General features: G+C 63.6%; 1 protein-coding gene across 1 annotated transcript in view; it reads left to right on the forward strand.

Annotated features, from left to right (window-relative positions):
- The window catches only part of HUWE1 (HECT, UBA and WWE domain containing E3 ubiquitin protein ligase 1), a 94,001-nt gene that overhangs the window by 41,126 nt on the left and 34,467 nt on the right, over positions 1–18,408 (forward strand). Inside the window, 15 exon segments of the mRNA XM_071419301.1 lie at positions 872–1,014; positions 2,114–2,180; positions 3,284–3,492; positions 4,769–4,980; positions 6,769–6,948; positions 8,251–8,417; positions 9,220–9,365; positions 9,941–10,016; positions 11,982–12,080; positions 13,078–13,211; positions 13,959–14,130; positions 14,907–15,135; positions 16,803–16,872; positions 16,874–16,982; positions 17,973–18,062. Of these exon segments, the coding sequence (XP_071275402.1) occupies positions 872–1,014; positions 2,114–2,180; positions 3,284–3,492; positions 4,769–4,980; positions 6,769–6,948; positions 8,251–8,417; positions 9,220–9,365; positions 9,941–10,016; positions 11,982–12,080; positions 13,078–13,211; positions 13,959–14,130; positions 14,907–15,135; positions 16,803–16,872; positions 16,874–16,982; positions 17,973–18,062 (2,103 nt within the window).

The following is an 18,408-nucleotide window of genomic DNA, read 5'->3' on the forward strand; positions in this document are numbered from 1 at the left end:
GGGAGGAGTGGGGAGCGCGTGGAACAGGAATTGGGGTGTCCATATAGGGGGAATGGGGTGTCCATGTAGGGAAGGAATTGGGGTGCCCATATAGGAGGAATGGGAGTGTCCATATAGGAGGAATTGGGGTGTCCATGTAGGAAGAATTGGGGTGCCCATATAGGAGGAATTGGGGTATCCATGTAGGAAGAATTGGGGTGCCCATATAGGAGGAATTGGGGTGTCCATGTAGGAAGAATTCGGGTTCCCATATAGGAGGAATGGGAGTGTCCATATAGAGATGGAATTGGGGTGTCCATATAGGGTGAATTGTGGTGTCCATATAGGAGGAATTGTGGTGTTTCTATAGGGAAGGAATTGGGGTGTCCAAATAGAGATGGAATTGGGGTGCCCATATAGGAGGAATTGGGGTGCCCATGTTGGAGGAATTGGGGTGCCCATATAGAGATGGAATTGGGGTGCCCATAATGGAGGAATTGGGGTGTCCAAATAGAGATGGAATTGGGGTGCCCATAATGGAGGAATTGGGGTGCCCATATAGGAGGAATTGGGGTGTCCATATAGGGAAGTGGAATTGTGGTGCCCATGTAGGAGGAATGGGAGTGTCCATATAGGAGGAATTGGGGTGCTCAAATAGAGATGGAATTGGGGTGCCCATATAGGAGGAATTGTGGTGTTTCTATAGAGATGGAATTGGGGTGTCCATATAGGGGGAATTGGGGTGTCCATATAGGGAAGGAATCGTGGTGTTTCTATAGGGAAGGAATTGGGGTGTCCCTATGGGGGGCAGTCAGGGTGCCCCATCCCCCAGGCATCCCCAGCCCCTCGGGGGGTGCCCCCTGTCCCCTCTGAGCTCCGTGTCCCCCCGCAGGTGACAAGGGGGACCCCAAGAGCGCGGCGCCCAGCGAGGTGAGCCAGCTGCTGTCGGACATTGGGGACGACATGTACCAGCAGTACCGCAGCCTCACCCGCCCGCCCGCCGACTTCGACCCCCCTGCCGGCTTTGCCATCAACGTACGGGGGCTTGGGGGGTCCTGGGGGGGCTTGGGGGCGATTTGGGGGGGCTGAGGGGTGGTTTGGGGGGCTGAGGGGTGGTTTGGGGGGAGTGGGAAGGGATTTGGGGGGGGCTAAGGGGTGGTTTGGGGGGGCTGAGGGGTGGTTTGGGGGGGCTGGAAGGGGATTTGGGGGGGCGGAGGGGCGGTCTGGGGGGACTGGGAAGAGATTTGGGGGTCTGAGGGGTGATTTGGTAGGGCTGAGGGGTGGTTTGGGGGGACTGGAAGGGGATTTGGGGGAGCTGAGGGGCGGTTTGGGGGAGCTGAGGGGCGGTTTGGGGGGCTAGAAGGGGGTTTGGGGGGGCTGAGGGGCGGTTTGGGGGGCTGAGGGGTAGTTTGGGGGGGCTGAGGGGTGGTTTGGGGGGACTGGGAAGGGGATTTGGGGGAGCTGAGGGGTGATTTGGTAGGGCTGAGGGGTGGTTTGGGGGGACTGGAAGGGGATTTGGGTGAGCTAAGGGGCGGTTTTGGGGGGCTGGAAGGGGATTTGGGGGCGCTGAGGGGTGGTTTGGGGGGAGTGGGAAGAGATTTGGGGGGGGCTGAGGGTGGTTTTGGGGGGCTGGAAGGGGATTTGGGGGTGCTTGGGGCCATCCTGGGGGGGCTGAGGGGTGGTTTGGGGGGGCTGGAAGGGGATTTGGGGGTGTTTTGGGGTGTTTGGGGGTTCCTGGGGGGGCTGAGGGGTGGTTTGGGGGGCCTTGGGGGCAGTTTGGGGGGGCTGAGGGGCATCTGGGTGTTTGGGGTGGGGGTTTGAAGGGACTGGGAGGGGATTTGGGGGGTTGAGGGGTGGTTTGGGAGGCTCTAGAGGGAATTGGTGGGGCTGGGGGATGATTTGGGGCAGCTGGGAGGGGATATGGGGGGGCTGGGGGCAGTTTGGGGGTGCTGGGAGGGGATTTAGAGGGGCTTGGGTGGGCTGAGGGGTAATTTGGGGGTGCTGGGGGTGGTTTTGGGGTCTGGGGGGGCTGAGGGGTCGGAGGTGCGGTTTGGGGGGTGGTTTTGAGGGTTTGGGGGGGGTCTGTAGGGTTTTGGGGGTCCCCCCAGGCTCTGATCCCCCCCTGCTCCCCCAGGCCCAGGTTTTCGCTGCTGACGGAGCCGCAGCCGAGACGCCGCCCTCAGGGACCCCGCAGGGAGAAGGTGGCACTGTCCCCCCGAGTCCCCCCTGGTGTCCCCGCTGTGTCCCCAGTGTCCCCCCCATGTCCCTGTGTCCCCAATGTCCCCCCCATGTCCCTGTGACCCCAATGTCCCCCCCAGGTCCCCAACGCTGCCAAACCCCCCAACATCTTCTTTGTATCCCCACTCATCCCGATGTCCCCTCTGTGTCCTCAAGGTCCCCAAGCCCCTCCTGTCCTTGAGTCCCCACTGTCCCCTCCCATGTCCCTGAGCCTCCAGTGTCCCCTTCATGTCCCCAAGGTTCCTGAGCCCCCTAAGGGTGCTCCCCTGTGTCCCCTGACCCTGTCCCTGTGTCCCTTGACTGTCCCCTGATGCTGTCTCAGTGTCACCTGACTCTGTCCCCATGTCCCTTGACTGTCCCCTGACCCTGTCCCCGTATCCCCTGACTGTCCCTGATGCTGCCCCTGTGTCCCTTGACTGTCCCCTGACGCTGTCTCTGTGTCCCGACCCTGTCCCCATATCCCCTGACTGTCCCCTGACCCTGTCCCCGCGTCCCCTGACTGTCCCCTAACACTGTCCCCCTGTCACCTGACTGTCCCCTGATGCTGTCCCCGTGTCCCTTGACTGTCCCCTGATTCTGTCTCCCTGTCCCCTGACTCTGTCCCCCTGTCCCCTGACTGTCCCCTAACACTGTCCCCATGTCCCCTTACTGTCCCCTGATGCTGTCCCTGTCCCCCCTGGTGGCCCTGTCCCCATGTCCCCTGACTGTCCCCTGATGCTGTCCCCGTATCCCCTGCCTGTCCCCTGACGCTGTCCCCATGTCCCCTGACTGTCCCCTAACACTGTCCCCATGTCCCCTGACTGTCCCCTGACGCTGTCCCCGTGTCCCCTGATGCTGTCCCGCTGTCCCCTGACTGTCCCCTGACCCTGTCCCCCTGTCCCCTGCCTGTCCCTGGCCCTGTCCCGCTGTCCCCTGACTGTCCCCTGACACTGTCCCCGTGTCCCCTGACCCTGTCTCGCTGTCCCCTGACTGTCCCCTGACCCTGTCCCCCTGTCCCCTGACTGTCCCCTGACGCTGTCCCCCTGTCCCCTGACTGTCCCCTGACCCTGTCCCCCTGTCCCCACAGCATCCAGCCCCGAGGAGGGCCGCGAGGGCCGCAAGGAGAAGGAGGGGGAGCGCGGTGAGGAGCGGGGCCGGGCGAGGGGCTCCAAGCCCCTGATGCCCACCTCGACCATCCTGCGGCTGCTGGCGGAGCTGGTGCGCTCCTACGTGGGCATCGCCGCCCTCATCGCCAACTACAGCTACAGCGTGGGCCAGTCCGAGCTCATCAAGGAGGTGACATTGTGGGGACAGGGCCACCAGGGGGGACAGGGACAGGGACAGCCATGTGTCTGCCAGGGTGTGGCAGAAGGGCCAGTCCGAGCTCATCAAGGAGGTGACATTGCGGGGACAGGGCCACCAGGGGGGACAGGGACAGGGACAGCCGTGTATCTGTCAGGGTGTGCTGAGAGGGCCAGTCCGAGCTCATCAAGGAGGTGACACCGTGGGGACAGGGCCACCAGGGGGGGACAGGGAGAGCCATGTGTCTGCCAGGGTGTGGCAGAAGGGCAGTCTGAGCTCATCAAGGAGGTGACACTGTGGGAACAGGGACAGCTGTGTCCCTGCCAAGGTGTGCCCAGAGGGGCAGTCCGAGCTCATCAAGGAAGTGACACCGCGGGGACAGGGCCACCAGGGGGGACAGGGGACAGGGGTGTGCCCAGAAGGGCAGTCCAAGCTCATCAAGGAGGTGACACCAGGAACAGGGACAGGGACAGCCGTGTCCCTGCCAGGGTGTGCATGGGCGGATTCTGTCACCCCCCTGTGCTTTGGGGTCTGCTGTCACCTTGGGGAGGGGCACGTCACCCCTTGTGGAAGGGCACCTTGTCACCTTGATTATTAGGGTCCCCTGTTCCCCTGTCACAAGTCCCCTGTGTCCCCAGACACCTCAGTCCCGTCCCCTGTGCTCAGAGGTCCCTTGTCCCCATACCTTAAGGGTCCCCTGTCACCTCATTGAACAGGTCTCCTGTGCTGAGGTCCCTTGTCCCCCTATCTTGGGGTCCCCTGTCACCTCATTGAACAGGTCCCTTGTCCCCACACCTTGGGGTCCCCTGTGCTCGGAGGTCCCTTGTCCCCCTATCTTGGGGTCCCCTGTCACCTCATTGAACAGGTCCCCTGTGCTCAGATGTCCCTTGTCCCCACACCTTGGGGTCCTCTGTCCCCCCAGACACCGCAGTCCTGTCCCCTGTGCTCAGATGTCCCTTGTCCCCACACCTTGGTGTCCCCTGTGCTTGGAGGTCCCTTGTCCCCACACCTTGGGATCCCCTGTCACCTCACTGAACAGGTCCCTTGTGCTCAGATGTCCCTTGTCCCCACACCTTGGGGTCCCCTGTCCCCCCACACACCTCAGTCCTGTCCCCTGTGCTCGAGGGGTCCCTTGTCCCCACACCTTGGGGTCCCCTGTCCCCCCAGACCCCGCAGTCCTGTCCCCTGTGCTCGAGGGGTCCCCTTACCCCGAAGGTCCCCTGTGTCCCCCGGCCGTGGGTTCGGGTGTGTGACGCCCGTGTCCCCCCAGGACTGCAGCGTGCTGGCCTTTGTCCTGGACCACCTGCTGCCCCACCAGCAGAACGCCGAGGACAAGGACACGCCGGCGCTGGCGCGGCTCTTCCTGGCCAGCCTGGCCGCGGCCGGCAGCGGCACCGACGCCCAGGTGGCCCTGGTCAACGAGGTCAAGGCCGCCCTGGGCCGCGCCCTGGCCATGGCCGAGAGCACCGAGAAACACGCCAGGTGTGGGGACAGTGGGGACAGCATGGGGACAGTGTGGGGACAGCTGGGGACAGTGTGGGGGCAATGGGGACAGCTGGGGACAGTGTGGGGACAGTGTGGGGGCAATGTGGGGACAGCATGGGGGAAGCTGGGGACAGCGTGGGGACAGTGCAGGGGCAGCTGGGGACAGTGTGGGGACAGCGGGGGACAGTGGGGACAGCATGGGGGCAGCTGGGGACAGCTGGGGACAGCTGGGGGCAGCATGGGGGCAATGTGGGGACAGTATGGGGACAGCTGGGGACAGCGTGGGGACAGCGTGGGGTAATGGGGACAGCGTGGGGACAATGGGGACAGCGTGGGGACAGCGTGGGGGCAATGTGGGGACAGCACGGGGGCAGCGTAGGGGCAATGTGGGGAAAGCATGGGGGTAATGGGGACAGCTGGGGACAGCGTGGGGACAATGGGGACAGTGTGGGGACAGCGTGGGGGCAGCTGGGGACAGTTTGGGGACAACGGGGACAGTGTGGGGACAGCTTGGGGCAGCGTGGGGATGGCATGGGGACGGCATGGGGGCAATGTGGGGCCACTGCAGAGACAGCCAAGGGACAACGTGTGGGTGGTGTGGGGACAATGGGGCCACTGCAGAGATGGCCTGGGGACAATACCAGACAGCATGGGGACAATGGGAGGGTCACTGCGGAGAGCCTGGGGACAGCATGGGGACAGCGTGGGGTCACTGCAGAGGCAGCCTCGAGGTGACAGGTGACTCTCACCTTCTGTCCCCCCCAACATGACTTCTGTCCTTTGTCCCCCCTGGAGTGACCCCTGTCCCTCCCAAGTGACCGCTGTCCCTCCCAAGTGACCACTGTCTCTCATCCTTTATCCCCCACTACCTGACTGGTGTCCCCTCTCCCCCTGGAGTGACCAGCGCCCTCCTGGAGTGACCACTAATCCCTGGAGTGACCACTGACCCCCCGAGTGACTGGTGTCCCCCTGTCGTAACTGGTGTCCCCTTGAGTGACCACTGTCCCCCCAGTGACCACTGTCCCCTTGAGTGACCACTGTCCCCCGAGTGACCACTGTCCCCCCGAGTGACCACTGTCCCCTGGACTGACCGCTGTCCCCCCGAGTGACCGCTGTCCTCCCGAGTGACCACTGTCCCCCGAGTGACCGCTGTCCCCTCAAGTGACCGCTGTCCCCTGGACTGACCGCTGTCCCCCGAGTGACCGCCGTCCCCCCGAGTGACCGCTGTCCCCCGAGTGACCACTGTCCCCCTGTTGTAACTGGTGTCCTCCCGAGTGACCGCTGTCCCCCGAGTGACCGCTGTCCCCCTGGAGTGACCACTGTCCCCTGGACTGACCGCTGTCCCCCCAAGTGACCACTGTCCCCCCGAGTGACTGCTGTCCCCCAAGTGACCACTGTCCCCGGGAGTGACCGGTGTCCCCTGGAATGACCACTGTCCCCTGGAGTGACCACTGTCCCCCTGTTGTGACTGGTGTCCCCTGGAGTGACCACTGTCCCCTCAAGTGACTGGTGTCCCCCTGTTGTAACTGGTGTCCCCTTGAGTGACCACTGTCCCCCGGAATGACCACTGTCCCCCCTGGAGTGACCACTGTCCCCCCGAGTGACCGCTGCGCTGTCCCCTGGACTGACCGCTGTCCCCCGAGTGACCGCTGTCCCCCCTGGAGTGACCGCTGCGCCGTCCCCTGGACTGACCGCTGTCCCCCGAGTGACCGCTGTCCCCCGAGTGACCGCTGTCCCCCGAATGACCGCTGTCCCCCTGGAGTGACCGCTGCGCCGTCCCCGCAGGCTCCAGGCCGTCATGTGCATCATCAGCACCATCATGGAGTCGTGCCCGTCCACCTCGAGCTTCTACAGCAGCGCGGCCAAGCCGCCGCACAACGGCATGAACAACATCATCCGCCTGTTCCTCAAGAAGGGGCTGGTCAACGACCTGGCCCGTGTGCCCCACAGCCTCGACCTGTCCAGGTGAGGCCGTCTGGGGGTCTCCTCAAGGGTTTGGGGGAGTCTTGAGGGGTTTTCAGGGGTCTTTGGGGGAGCTTGGTCGGGATCTTGAGGGGTCTTGAGGGGGTTTGAGGGAGCTTCATTGGGGTTTGGAGGAGTTTTCAGGGGTTTGGGGGAGTCTTGAGGGGTTGAGTCTTGAGTCTCTTTGGGGGAGCTTGGTCCTTGGTCGGGGTCTTGAGGGGTCTTGAGGAGTTTTCAGAGGTCTTTGGGGGAGCTTGGTTGGGATCTTGAGGGGGTTTGGAGGAGCTTTATTGGGGTTTAGAGGAGTTTTGGGGGGTCTTGAGGAGTTTTCAGGGGTCTTTGGGGGAGCTTGGTCGGGATCTTGAGGAGGTTTGGAGGAGCTTTATTGGGGTTTGGAGGAGTTTTGGGGGGTCTTGAGGGGGAGCTTGGTCGGGGTCTTGAGGGGCTTTGGGGGAGTCTTGAGGGGTTGAATCTTGAGTCTTGAGTCTCTTTGGGGGAGCTTGGTCCTTGGTCGGGATCTTGAGGGGGTTTGAGGGAGCTTCACTGGGAAGTTTTGGGAGTTTCATTTTCATTTCATTGGGGTTTGGAGGAGTTTGGGGGGTCTTGAGGGGTTTCAAGGGTCTTTGGTGGAGCTTGGTCGGGATCTTGAGGGGGTTTGTGGGAGCTTCATTGGGGTTTTGAGGAGTTTCGGGGGAGTCTTGAGGAGTTTTCGGGGGTCTTGGTGGAGCTTCAGTGGGGTCTTGAGGAAGCCATGGTGGGTTTGGGGAGCCCTGCTGGGTTTGGGGGTGTCTGTGCCGGGTTTGGGGGTCCCTGCTGGTTTTGGAGGAATCCCCACTGGGTTCAGGGAATCCTCTTGGGGTTTCGGGTCCCTGCTGGGTTTGGGGGAGTCCCTGCTGGGTTTTGGGGGGGTCCCTGCTGGGTTTGGGGGATCCTCTTGGGGTTTGGGGGTCCCTGCTGGTTTTGGGGGGGTCCTCCTGGGTTCAGGGGATCCACTTGGGGTCCCTGATGGTTTTGGGGGTCCCTGCCAGGTTCAGGGGATCCTCTTGGGGTTTGGGGGGGTCCCTGCTGGTTTTGGGGGAATCCCTGCTGGGTTTGGGGGATCCTCTTGGGGTTTGGGGTCCCTGCCGGGTTTGGGGGTCCCTGCCGGGTTTGGGAGTGTCTGTGCCGTTTTGGGGTGTCTGTGCAGTTTTGGGGGTGTCTGTGCCGTTTGGGGGTGTCCCTGCCGGGTTTGGGGGTGTCCCTGCCATGTTTTGGGGGTGTCCCTGCCGGTTCTGGGGTGCCACCACCAGCATCGCTGTCCCCCAGCCCCAACATGGCCAACACGGTGAACGCGGCGCTGAAGCCGCTGGAGACGCTGTCGCGCATCGTGAACCAGCCCAGCGGCCTCTTCGGGGCCAAGGGCTCCTCCAGCAAGAGCAAGGCCGAGGGCAACGGGGGCGCCCGCGACGCTGGGGCTGCACCCCCTGACGGAGGTACCCCCATAATGCCCCCCCTGGGTACCCCCATAATCCCCCCCGGGTCACCCCATAACCCCCCCGGGTACCCCCATAGCCCCCCTGGGTCACCCCATAGCCCCCCCGGGTACCCCCGGGTACCCCCATAATCCCCCCCGGGTACCCCCATAGCCCCCCGGGTACCCCCACAATGCCCTGGGTCACCCCATAGCCCCCCCGGGTACCCCCATGACCCCCTGGGTCACCCCATGACGCCCCGGGTACCCCCATGACCCCCCCCAGGTACCCCCATAGCCCCCTGGGACACCCCATAGCCCCCCGGGTCACCCCATAGCCCCCCCGGGTACCCCCATGACCCCCCCGGGTCACCCCCATGACCCCCCCCGGGTACCCCCATAGCCCCCCGGGTCACCCCCATGACCCCCCGGGTCACCCCATAATGCCCGGGTACCCCCATGACCCCCCCCCCCCCCAGTACGCCCATACCCCCCCCCCCGGGTACCTCCATAATGCCCGGGTCACCCCATAACCCCCCCCCGCGTCACCCCATAATGCCCGGGTCACCCCATAACCCCCCGGGTCACCCCGTAACCCCCTGCCACCAAGGGTCACCCTCCTGTGCCCCCCCAAAACCCTGTGACCCCCAGGGGACCCTCCTGTCCCCCCATACCCCAGGGGTGCCCCCCTGTCCCTCTCCATGACCCCCCTGTCCCCCCATACCCTGTGACCCCCTCAGGGGACCCTCCTGTCCCCTCACACCCCCTGTAACCCCCCCAAGGACCCCCCCTGTGACCCCCCCTGTCCCCCCCTGTGCCCCCAGGGGACCCCGGGGACCCCGAGCCCCCCGAGGAGGACGCGGAGGCGGCGCAGGCCGAGGCGGCCGACGGGGACATGGACGGCGAGGCCGAGGGCGATGCCGTGGGGCTGGCGGGGCAGCCCGAGGGGCTCAGCACCCAGGAGATGCAGGTTGGGGACCCCTCCCCAAAAAAATACCCCCAAAAATCCCCCGAGTGACCTCCAAAAATCCCCCGAGAGACCCCCAAAAATCCCCCGGGAGACCCCCAAAAATCCCCCCGAGTGCCCCCCAAATCCCCCTGAGAGACCCCCAAAAATCCCAAGAGTGACCCCCAAAAATTCCCCCGAGTGACCCCCAAAAATCCCCCCGAGAGATCCCCAAAAATCCCAAGAGTGACCCCCAAAAATCCCCCCGAGAGACCCCTGAGAGACCCCCAAATCCCCCCGAGACCCCCGAGTGCCCCCAAATCCCCCGAGTGCCCCCCGAGACCCCCGAGTGCCCCCCAAAAATCCCCCGAGAGACCCCCAAAAATCCCCTGAGACCCCCGAGTGCGACCCCCGAGTGCCCCCAAATCCCCTGAGAGACCCCCGAGTGCCCCCCAAAAATCCCCCGAGTGCCCCCCAAGACCCCTGAGTGCCCCCAAATCCCCTGAGACCCCCAATCCCCCGAGACCCCCGAGTGCCCCCCAAAAATCCCCCCGAGTGCCCCCCGAGTGCCCCCGCCCCCGAGCTGCGCGTGCCCGCAGGTGGAGAACGAGCTGGAGGATCTGATCGATGAACTGCTGGAGAGGGACGGCGCCGACGGCAACAGCGCCATCATCGGTGAGGGACAGCAATGACCAATGGGAGTGACCGATGGACAGAGTGACCAATGGGGACAGAGGGACCGATGGGGACAGAGTGACCAATGGACAGAGTGACCAATGGGCAGAGTGACCAATGGGGGCAGAGGGACCAATGGGGACAGAGTGACCGATGGACGGCAGAGTGACCACGGGACAGAGTGACCGATGGGGGCAGAGGGACCAATGGGGACAGAGTGACCACGGGGCAGAGGGACCAATGGACAGAGTGACCAATGGACAGAGTGACCAATGGGAGTGACCAATGGGGACAGAGGGACCAATGGATGGCAGAGTGACCAATGAGGGCAGAGGGAACAATGGGGACAGAGGGACCGATGGACAGAGTGACCAATGGGCAGAGTGACCAATGGGGACAGAGGGACCAATGGACAGAGGGACCGATGGACAGAGTGACCAATGGGAGTGACCAATGGGGGCAGAATGACCAATGGACAGAGTGACCAATGGACAGACTGACCAATGGACAGAGTGACCAATGGGGACAGAGTGACCAATGGACATCAGAGTGATCAATGGGAGAGAGTGACCACGGGGCAGAGTGACCAACGGGAGTGACCAATGGGGACAGTGATCAATGGACAGAGTGACCAATGGGGGCAGAGTGACCAATGGGCAGAGTGACCAATGGGGGCAGAGGGACCAATGGGAGTGACCAATGGGGACAGAGGGACCGATGGACGGCAGAGTGACCAATGGGGACAGAGTGACCAATGGACAGAGTGACCAATGGGGGCAGAGGGACCAATGGACAGAGTGACCAATGGACAGAGTGACCAATGGGCAGAGTGACCAATGGGGGGAGAGTGACCAATGGGAGTGACCAATGGACAGAGTGACCAATGGACAGCAGAGTGACCAACAGGAGTGACCAATGGACAGCAGAGTGACCAATGGACAGCAGAGTGACCAACGGGAGTGACCAATGGGCAGAGTGATCAATGGGGACAGAGTGACCAATGGGAGTGACCAATGGGAGTGACCGATGGGGACAGAGGGACCAATGGACAGCAGAGTGACCAATGGACAGAGTGACCAATGGGGACAGAGTGACCAATGGGGGGCAGAGTGACCAATGGGCAGAGTGACCAATGGACAGCAGCGTGACTCTCAGGACATCAAGGTGACCCCAGGCCATCAGAGTGACCCCTGGCCATCAGGATGACCCCCTGACCATCAGAGTGACCCCAGACCATCCAAGTGACCCCAGACCATCAGAGTGACCCCAGACCATCCAAGTGACCCCAGACCATCAGAGTGACCCCAGACCATCCAAGTGACCCCAGACCATCAGAGTGACCCCTTGGCCATCAGAGTGACCCCTGACCATGAGAGTGTCCCCTGACCATCAGGCTGACCACAGGCCATCCAAGTGACCCCAGACCATCCAAGTGACCCCAGACCATCAGAATGACCCCTGACTATCCAAGTGACCCCTGACCATCAGAGTGACCCCTTGACCATCAGAATGACCCCTGACCATCAGAGTGACCCCAGGCCACCAGAGTGACCCCCCTGGCCACCAGGCTGACCCCAGGCCATCAGAGTGACCTCCCAGGCCACCAGAGTGACCCCCCTGGCCACCAGGCTGACCCCTGACCATCAGAGTGACCCCAGGCCACCAGGCTGACCCCAGGCCATCAGAGTGACCCCTGGCCATCAGAGTGACCCCTTGGCCATCAGGCTGACCCCAGGCCACCAGGCTGACCCCTGACCATCAGAGTGACCCCTGACCATCAGAGTGACCCTTGGCCATCAGAGTGACCCCTGGCCATCAGAGTGACCCCCTGGCCACCAGGCTGACCCCAGGCCACCAGGCTGACCCCAGGCCACCACGCTGACCCCTGGCCATCAGAGTGACCCCTTGACCATCAGAATGACCCCAGGCCACCAGGCTGACCCCTGGCCGTGTCCCTGTCCCCAGTGAGCCGCTCGGCCGAGGATGAGTCTCAGGAGGACGTTCTGATGGACGAGGCTCCGTCCAACCTCAGCCAGGCCTCGACGCTGCAGGCGAACCGCGAGGGTGGGCACGGGGCTGGGGGGCTGGGGGGGACTGGGGGGGACTGGGATGGACTGGGGGAGAGTGGGAGCATGCTGGGAAGCACTGGGAGGAACTGGGAGGGATGGGGAGAAACTGGGAGGGACTGGGGGGCACTGGGAGGCACTGGGAAGGTCTGGGAGCACACTAGGAGGAATTGGGAGGCACTGGGATGCACTGGGAGAGACTGGGAAGGTCCGGGAGCACACTGGGAGGCACTGAGAGAAACTGGGAGGAACTGGAAGATACTGGGAGTCACTGGGAGGCACTGGGAGGAACTGGGAGGCATTGGGATCCACTGGAAGATACTGGGAGGAACTGGGATGCACTGAGAGGAACTGGGAGGAACTGGGAGGCACTGGAAGATACTGGGATGGACTGGGAGGGACTGGGAGGGACTGGGAGGGACTGGAAGATACTGGGAGGAACTGGGATGCACTGGGAGGAACTGGGAGGCACTGGGAAGGTCTGGGAGCACACTGGGATGCACTGGGATGAACTGGGAGGAACTGGGAGGCACTGGGAGGAACTGGGATGCACTAGGAAGGTCTGGGATGCACTGGAATGCCCTGGGGGGGGCGTTGGGCTCCTTATGGAACTGGGAGGGGGATTTGGGTTGGGGATTTGGGGGATCTGGGTTGGGAATTTGGGGGATCTGGGTTGGGGATTTGGGGGATCTGGGTTGGGGATTTGGGGGATTTGGGATTAGGGATTTGGGATATCTGGGTTGGGGATTTGGGGGATCTGGGTTGGGGATTTGGGGGATTTGGGATTGGGAATTTGGGGGATTTGGGATTGGAAATTTGGGGGATTTGGGATTAGGGATTTGGGGGATCTGGGTTGGGGATTTGGGGGATCTGGGTTGGGGATTTGGGGGATTTGGGATTAGGGATTTGGGGGATCTGGGTTGGGGATTTGGGGGTGTCCCTGGGGTCGGGGCTCTCAGGACCCCCCTACAGCCCCCCCCGTGCCCCCCCCCCAGACTCCATGAACATCCTGGACCCCGAGGATGAGGAGGAGCACACGCAGGAGGAAGACAGCAGCGGCAGCAACGAGGACGAGGACGACAGCCAGGACGAGGAGGAGGAGGAGGAGGAGGAGGATGAGGACGATCAGGTGGGGCTGAGGCACCGAGGGGCCCCCAAAACTCAGGGGTGCCCCCAAAGGTTGGGGTCCTCCCTAAATAATGGGGCTCTCGCTGTGCCCCTGTTTTGGGGTCAGGGCGTCACTTTTGGGGTTGGGGTCCCTGTTTTGGGGTTGGGGTCACTGTTCTGGGATTTGGGGTCTCTGTCTTGGGGTTGGGGTCCCTGATTTGGGGTTGGGTGCCCTGTTTTGTGGTTGGGGTCCCTCTCCTGGGATTTGGGGTCCCTGTTTTGGGTTTGGGGTCCCTATTTTGGGATCGGGGTCCCTGTTTTGGAGTTGGGGTCCCTGTTTTGGGGTTGGGGTCCCTGATTTCGGTTTGGGGTCTCTGTTTTAGGTTGGGGTCCCTGTTTTGAGGTTGGATTCCCTGATTTGGGATTGGGGTCCCTGTTTTGGGGTTGGGGTCTCTGATTTGGGTTTGGGGTCCCTGATTTGGGATTGGGGTCCCTGTTCTGGGGCTGGGGTCCCTGATTTGGGGTTGGGATCCATGTTTTGGGTCAATTTTGGGGTGAAATTCCCCAGTTTTGGATCGGGGGGGCTATTTTGGTGTGAAATTCCCCAGTTTTGGATCACGGGGGGCTATTTTGGGGTGAAATTCCCCACTTTTGGACCGGGGGGGAGCTATTTTGGGGTGAAATTCCTCCCTTTTGGGCCGGGGAGGGGCCGTTTTGGGTCCAAACCCCCCCAGTTTGGAGCCCGCTGACGCCCGGGGGGCCCTGCCAGGACGATGAGGAGGGCGAGGAAGGCGAGGAGGAGGAGGATGACGACGATGGCTCGGAGATGGAGCTGGACGAGGATTACCCCGACATGAACGCCTCCCCCCTCGTGCGCTTTGAGCGCTTCGACCGCGACGACGACCTCATCATCGAGTTCGACAACATGTTCTCCAGCCCCAGTAGGGAACTGGGGGCACTGGGGGGACTGGGAGGGACTGGGAGGGACTGGGAGGGACTGGGGGGAACTGGGGGGGACTGGGAGGGGATTTGGGGACACTGGGAGGGAACTGGGGGGGACTGGGAGGGAACTGGGGGGGACTGGGAGGGAATGGGAGAGACTGGGAGGGACTGGGAGGGGATTTGGGGAAACTGGGAAGGACTGGGAGAGACTGGGAGGGGATCTGGGGACACTGGGAGGGGATTTGGGAACACTGGGAGGGACTGGGAGGGGATTTGGGGACACTGGGAGGGACTGGGAAGGATTGGGAGGGGATCTGGGGACACTGGGAGGGGATTTGGGGACACTGGGAAGAACTGGGAAGGGATTAGGGGACACTGGGAGGCACTGGGAGGAACTGGGAGGGGATTTGGGGACACTGGGAAGGGATTTGGGGGCACTGGGAGGGGATTTGGGGGCACTGGGAGGGACTGGGAAGGACTGGGAGGGGATTTGGGGACACCCTGTTGTTTTTGTGGTGTCTGACCCCCCATTTCCCCCCTCCCCGTGCTTTTTGGGGTGTTTTCCCCTATTCCCCCCATGGTTTTTGGGGTATCTGACCCCCCCATTTCCTCCCTCCCCGTCCTTTTTGGGGTATCTCACCCCCATTTCCCCCCTCCCCGTGCTTTTTTGGAGTGTCTGATGCCCCATTTCCCCTCCCCATGTTTTTTGGGGTGTTTCCCCCAATTCCCCCCGTGCTTTTTGTGGGGTGTCTGACCCCCGTTTCCCCCATTGCAGCCGACATCCCGCCGTCCCCGGGGAACATCCCCGCCAGCCACCCTCTGCTGGTGCGGCACGCGGAGCACGGGGGGCTGGGGCTGGGCGCCGGCCCGGGGGGCGCGCGCCTGGCGCAGGGGCTGGGCCGGAGCCAGCGCACGCTGCGGCAGCTGACGGCCAACGCCGGCCACACCATCCACGTGCACTACCCGGGGGCGCGGCAGCCCAACCCGCCCCTCATCCTGCAGCGGTGAGTGAGCACTGCTGGGTATGTCCCAGTGCTGGGAATCACCCAAATCCCCCCTAGGAACACCCCCAAACCCGCCCCTCATCCTGCAGCGGTGAGTGAGCGATGGGAACGGCCAGAGATCCCTTGGGGTCACCCAAAATCCCCCCTAGGAACACCCCCAAACCCAACCCCAAACCCACCCCTCATCCTGCAGCGGTGAGTGAGCACTGCTGGGAATGTCCTGAGACCCCTTGGGGTCACCCCAAAACCCCCCTGATCCCCAAACCCGCCCCTCAATCCTGCAGCGGTGAGTGAGCACTGCTGGGTATGTCCCAGTGCTGGGAATCACCCAAATCCCCCCAGGGAACACCCCCCAAACCCGCCCCTCATCCTGCAGCGGTGAGTGAGCAATGGGAACGGCCAGAGATCCCTTGGGGTCACCCAAAATCCCCCCTAGGAACACCCCCAAACCCAACCCCAAACACCCCCAATCCTGCAGCGGTGAGTGAGCACTGCTGGGAACATCCCAGTGCTGGGAATCACCCAAATCCCCCCTAGGAACACCCCCAAACCCGCCCCTCATCCTGCAGCGGTGAGTGAGCAATGGGAACGGCCAGAGATCCCTTGGGATCACCCAAATCCCCCCTAGGAACACCCCCAAACCCCTCCCTGATCCTGCAGCGGTGAGTGAGCAATGGGGGCAGTGGCCAGAGACCCCTTGGGGTCACCCAAATCCCCTGGGAGTGCCCAAATCCCCCAGGGAACACCCCAAACCCGCCCCTCATCCTGCAGCGGTGAGTGAGCATGGCTGGGAACATCCCAGTGCTGGGAATCACCCAAATCCCCCCAGGGAACACCCCCAAACCCAACCCCAAACACCCCCAATCCTGCAGCGGTGAGTGAGCAATGGGAACGGCCAGAGATCCCTTGGGGTCACCCCAAAACCCCAGGGAACACCCCCAAACCCAACCCCAAACCCAAACCCGCCCCTCATCCTGCAGCGGTGAGTGAGCACTGGGAACGGCCAGAGATCCCTTGGGATCACCCAAATCCCCCCTAGGAACACCCCCAAACCCAACCCCAAACCCACCCCTCATCCTGCAGCGGTGAGTGAGCAATGGGGGCAGTGGCCAGAGACCCCTTGGGGTCACCCCAAAATCCCCCTGATCCCCAAACCCACCCTGATCCTTCAGCGGTGAGTGAGCACTGCTGGGAACATCCAGAGACCCCTTGGGGTCACCCAAATCCCCTGGGAGTGCCCAAATCCTCTGGGAACACCCCAAACTCCCCAATCCTGCAGCAGTGACCACTCCCAGCAATGTCCAGAGACCCTTTGGGGTCACCACAAAACCCCCTGGGAATCCCCATCCACTACCTGGGCTTGTGCCACAGCCCCAACCTGGGGTCCCACAGCCCCATCTGGGGGTCCCACACTCCCCTGAGCCCCCCAGCACCCCCATTAACACCCCCTGACCCCCTCCCCAGGCTCCTGGGCCCCTCGGCGGCCACAGACATCCTGCACCAGGGTGTGCCCACAATTGGGGGTCCCAGAACCCCAACCTGGGGTCCCACACCCCCCCTGAGCCCCCCAGCACCCCCATTAACACCCCCTGATCCCCCCATTAACGCTCCCTGACCCTCTCCCCAGGCTCCTGATCCCCCCATTAACGCCCCCTGTCCCTCCGCAGGCTCCTGGGCCCCTCGGCGGCCGCAGACATCCTGCAGCTGAGCAGCAGCCTCCCGCTGCAGAGCCGGGGCCCGGGCGCGGCTGCTGGTGGGCAACGAGGACGTTCACATCATCGCCCGCTCCGACGACGAGCTGCTGGACGACTTCTTCCACGAGCAGGGCAGCGCGGGCAGCCAGGCAGGCGAGTGGGGGCACCCGGGGGCACCTTGGGGTACCTCGGGGCACCTGGGGACACCTGGGCACACCTGGGCACACCTGGGGACAGGGGGGACGCCCACAGCCAGGCAGGCGAGTGGGGGCACCTGGGGGCACCTGGGCACACCTGGGCGCACCTGGGGACATGCGCGGGACACCTGGGGACACCTCAGGATACCTGGGCACACCTCAGGGTACCTTGGGACACCTGGGGGCACCTGGGGGCACCTCGGGGTACCTGGGGACACCCGGGGACACCCACAGCCAGGCAGGCGAGTGGGGACACCTGGAGATACCTGAGGACACCTGGGGGCACCTCGGGGTACCTGGGGACAGGGGGGACGCCCACAGCCAGGCAGGCGAGTGGGGGCACCTGGGGGCACCTCAGGGTACCTGGGCACACCTGGGGACACCTTGGAATACCTGGGGACACCTTGGAATACCTGGGCACACCTCGGGGTACCTGGGCACACCTGGGGACATGCAGGGGACACCTGGGGACACCTGGGGATACTTGGGGACACCTTGGGACACCTCAGGGTACCTGGGCACACCTGAGGACACCTTGGAATACTTGGGCACACCTGGGGGCACCTCGGGGTACCTGGGGACACCCACAGCCAGGCAGGCGAGTGGGCACACCTGGGGACACCTGGGGGTACCTGGGGACATGGGGGGACACTCACAGACACGGAGAGTGGGCACAGGGACATTTGGGGACATGGGGGGGGGACAGGGAGAGACCCCCAAAACACGGCACAAACACAGGGACACGGCAGGGGCGGGGCCTGAAGAGGAGATGGGGCTTAATGGGGTGTGGCCTGTTGGGAAAGGGGTGGGGCTTAAAGGGGTGTGGTCTGGGAGGGAAGTGGGCTTGGCTGATTGACAGCTTGGGGTGGGTGGGCTGAGATGGGCGTGGTCTCATTGGGGGCGTGGCCTCTGCAGCCTCCAAAGCTCCCAATTCCCGCCCCTCCAGGGACCCTGTCCAGCATCCCCACGGCCCTGACGCGCTGGACCGAGGAGTGCAAGGTCCTGGACGCCGAGAGCATGCACGACTGCGTGTCTGGTGAGACCCCGGGAAAGCCCCCAGACCCCCGGGACCCCCCCAGGAAAAACCCCAGGACCCCCCCAGGAAAAACCCCGGGACCCCCCCAGGAAAACCCCCAGACCCCCGGGACCCCCCCAGGAAAACCCTCGGGACCCCCCCCAGGAAAACCCCCAGACCCCCGGGACCCTCCCAGGCAGCCCCCAGACCCCCGAGTCTCACGCTTCCTTCCCCTCCCAGTGGTGAAGGTGCCCATCCTGGGGGTCCCACCCACCCCAAACCCCCCGTTTTTCCCCCCCCAGTTTTCAAGGTGCCCATCCTGGGGGTCCCACCCACCCCGGGGTCCCACCCACCCCGGGGTCCCACC

The sequence above is a fragment of the Agelaius tricolor genome, unplaced genomic scaffold, assembly GCF_023055355.1.
Source record: "Agelaius tricolor isolate 1412-34295 unplaced genomic scaffold, bAgeTri1.0.p SCAF_104, whole genome shotgun sequence".
Taxonomy (NCBI): domain Eukaryota; kingdom Metazoa; phylum Chordata; class Aves; order Passeriformes; family Icteridae; genus Agelaius; species Agelaius tricolor.